The following is a 2,750-nucleotide window of genomic DNA, read 5'->3' as shown; positions in this document are numbered from 1 at the left end:
GTAAGAATAATTTGCCATCTTGTCAGACATTACAAATATTTTATGTAGAGAAGATAGCGGACCCATGCATGAGATGCTTACAGAGTGAGTGCAATTTGTAAGGATGATTTTAACTTTACCTATTACTCCTTCTACCTCTGAGCGAACTTTGACGTTTGTAGATATTTTCGCAGTCAACAGTGACCCAAATAAGACTGAAAGTGTTGGCAATTTTGCGTGTTCATAAAGAAATGAATAAAAAATTGATGTTATCAAAACTGCAAACAAATTCGTAAATGCAAATGATGTAAGAAGGAATGTATTTTACATTGAATTGTCATGTCGTGATTATTATTATCATTTGGTGTATAAAGTTAGTCACCTTGTAGTTTCTGTTCAGAAGAAAATCCTTGCATAGTTCTTTCCGCAATGCAATCAAAATTATCCGCATTTATGAAGATTTTTTCGTTTTAATCTGTCTGAATGTGGTATTTTCTTTTATTAAAGTGTTGATAACATCACTGCCTCTTGCAATAATTGTTCATGTAAATCGTTTAAAGTATACAATACTTCATAATTGCTGACCTAAATCGCATTTTAATAGTGAATTAAAAGTTGAAAAGTAGACAAATAATTTAAGACGGAATAATCAGTTAATGTTACGATTATATATGTCAAGAATATTCATCAGTAACTGATCCTTAGAAGACAAACCAACTAGTGTGAGAGCCATTGTGAGTCAGGGCCTATCACAGAAATCTTTGTGTGGGTGGACACATTGTCAGTGCATTACTTTGGTCCCAGAATTGGCCCCATTGTTCATTTCAGACAGAGTCGACCTCGGAAACATTTTATGGCTTGTGGATCTGGCCATATACATTTGGACCCAGATTTGAACCCATTTCTCTTATACTTAAGGAGCCCCAACTAACAGTAAAGGTATATTTTTCTTTAGCACAGCATATCCCTTTATAATATGGGCAATGGTTATAAAAAATTAGCAGTGAAAGATAATCATTTAAAAAAATATCGAGACTCCCCTGAAAACATATACCACGTTCCGCTATTGATATGTACCCACAGAAATTTGAGAGAGTCGGCATCTGTATTACTTGATGTTCTAAGCAGAGATTACAAGGAACAGGAAGGTAAGGTAGAAATGGAAGAACCAGTACTTATGATTTTACCTGTCAGTGACTCAACTAAAGGCAGCTATATTTAAGAATCTTTTCTTCTTAATGCCTTCCCATTGGAGTGGGTTCTGCTTTGTGGCTCAATGCATGCCATTTCTTAAGATTTTGCGTCTCCTGTCGATTTAGGTTTCTTGATCTTAGATCTGCGTTTATAATGTCTAACCACCGTAATTTAGGTCTTCCACATTGTTTCTGACCTATGACAGTGAGATGACAGGCTGAGCTGATGACTATAGTAGGTGGTGCTCTTATGATGTCTCCATGCTACCGAAGTCATCATTCTTGCATCTTCTCACTGACTGGAGCCGTTACAGCTAGCTGTTGTATCATTTTACTGTGATGTGGTCGAGCAGGACTTTCTCAGTATCTGTATTTCCATGACATGTAGTGAGTGCTCGGGACTTATAGGTATGAGCCTACACTCGGTACCATATAATGCAACTGACCTTTTCAGTTTGCGGTATGTCTTTGATTTTAGGCGAATAGGCATCGTCTTTTCACAAATAATAGGAATGACAGCTCTAAATCGCATCCAGGTCATTTTGATTCTTGATCGCACATCCCCATACACAGAGCCATAACTCTGTAGTCGATAACTTAACCATCGGAATGTGTCCATCTTGATAAGAGAAGCTTCATTAATTTCTATTGTCCTAGGAGATGAGATCGTTTCAAGGCACTCAGTCTTGTGGGTGTTTAAATGGGGGTCAAATCTTTGTGGACATCATACCATGATTGGACTTGAGTTTCAAGATCCTGCCTGGTAAGTATCACATCATCAGCCACGTACATGGTACACACTTCTGTAAGTCGTGTGTTATGGCATGCATTACAGTAACAAAGGGACTGAGATGAGCATTGACGAGTGCTGTCTGTCACAAGAAAGCTGGCAGTCAGTCCTGCAGAACATTGCACCCAGCTACTGGTGGTTTTGTACTGCATTTCTATCCAGTTTATGTAAATTTCGTGAACCTGATAATCACGAAGAGCATACTAAATCATCTGATATGGCTCTCGATCAAATACGATTTCCAGATACAATTAAGGAAATGACGTAAGAATTGTCACATTTTTGTATCTTTAAAGAAATGATTAGCTGTACTGAAGGAACTTTCTTCGAAGGACAAAAGATAATTACACCAGAACAATTAATTAAAAGGACACTTAAATCAGTTCATGTAAGACACCTGGAAAAAATAACTCAAGAATTACATATCAGGATGTAACATACATCAACAGCATCCGAAAAATGAGATACATGAACCCATTATAGTGGAGTCAATACAAAGTTAACAAGGATAAATAATTTCTGCAGATTTATTTGGTTTGGGAAAACATAAGTATTTGCTAATAGTGGACAGACATCATCAATTTCTTTAATTTTATAATATGCTAAGCAATACCAATGAAGAACTTCTGAAAAAATAATAGGTAACTGAATCAGTTTGTCTGGAATACTTGATGTGCTGGAAACAGATGATGGACCATCCTTCAATTCTAGGAAATTTAAGGATCAGCTAACTGCTTATACCATTCATCACCAGTCTTCAAGTCCTGGATTTCCTAAAAGCAGTGGCC

The 2,750-nt window shown here is 36.8% G+C and overlaps 1 protein-coding gene across 1 annotated transcript; it reads right to left on the bottom strand.

The window, feature by feature from the left end:
* Nucleotides 1-1,214: 1,214 nt before the first annotated feature.
* LOC126235298 (uncharacterized) lies at nt 1,215-1,964 on the bottom strand. The gene is made up of 3 exons (XM_049944023.1): nt 1,903-1,964; nt 1,602-1,825; nt 1,215-1,369 (listed from the first exon to the last, which is right to left on the bottom strand). The coding sequence occupies exons 1-3, from the start codon at nt 1,962-1,964 to the stop codon at nt 1,215-1,217; spliced, it is 441 nt and encodes a 146-aa protein (XP_049799980.1).
* Between the last annotated feature and the right edge of the window lie 786 nt (nt 1,965-2,750).

This window comes from Schistocerca nitens, chromosome 2 (assembly GCF_023898315.1).
Source record: "Schistocerca nitens isolate TAMUIC-IGC-003100 chromosome 2, iqSchNite1.1, whole genome shotgun sequence".
NCBI classification, from domain to species: Eukaryota; Metazoa; Arthropoda; class Insecta; order Orthoptera; family Acrididae; genus Schistocerca; species Schistocerca nitens.
The sequence above is the reverse complement of the archived record's forward strand: the minus strand, read 5'-3'. Positions and strand labels throughout refer to the sequence as shown.

Coding starts and splice junctions, on each gene's coding strand:
- LOC126235298 (XM_049944023.1), bottom strand. CDS start 1,964: ATGTACGTGGCTGATGATGTGATACTTACCAGGCAGGATCTTGAAACT. Junction 1,826..1,902: donor GAAACTCAAGTCCAATCATG/GTATGATGTCCA, acceptor CTCATCTCCTAG/GACAATAGAAATTAATGAAG. Junction 1,370..1,601: donor AAGGTCAGTTGCATTATATG/GTACCGAGTGTA, acceptor TCACTGTCATAG/GTCAGAAACAATGTGGAAGA.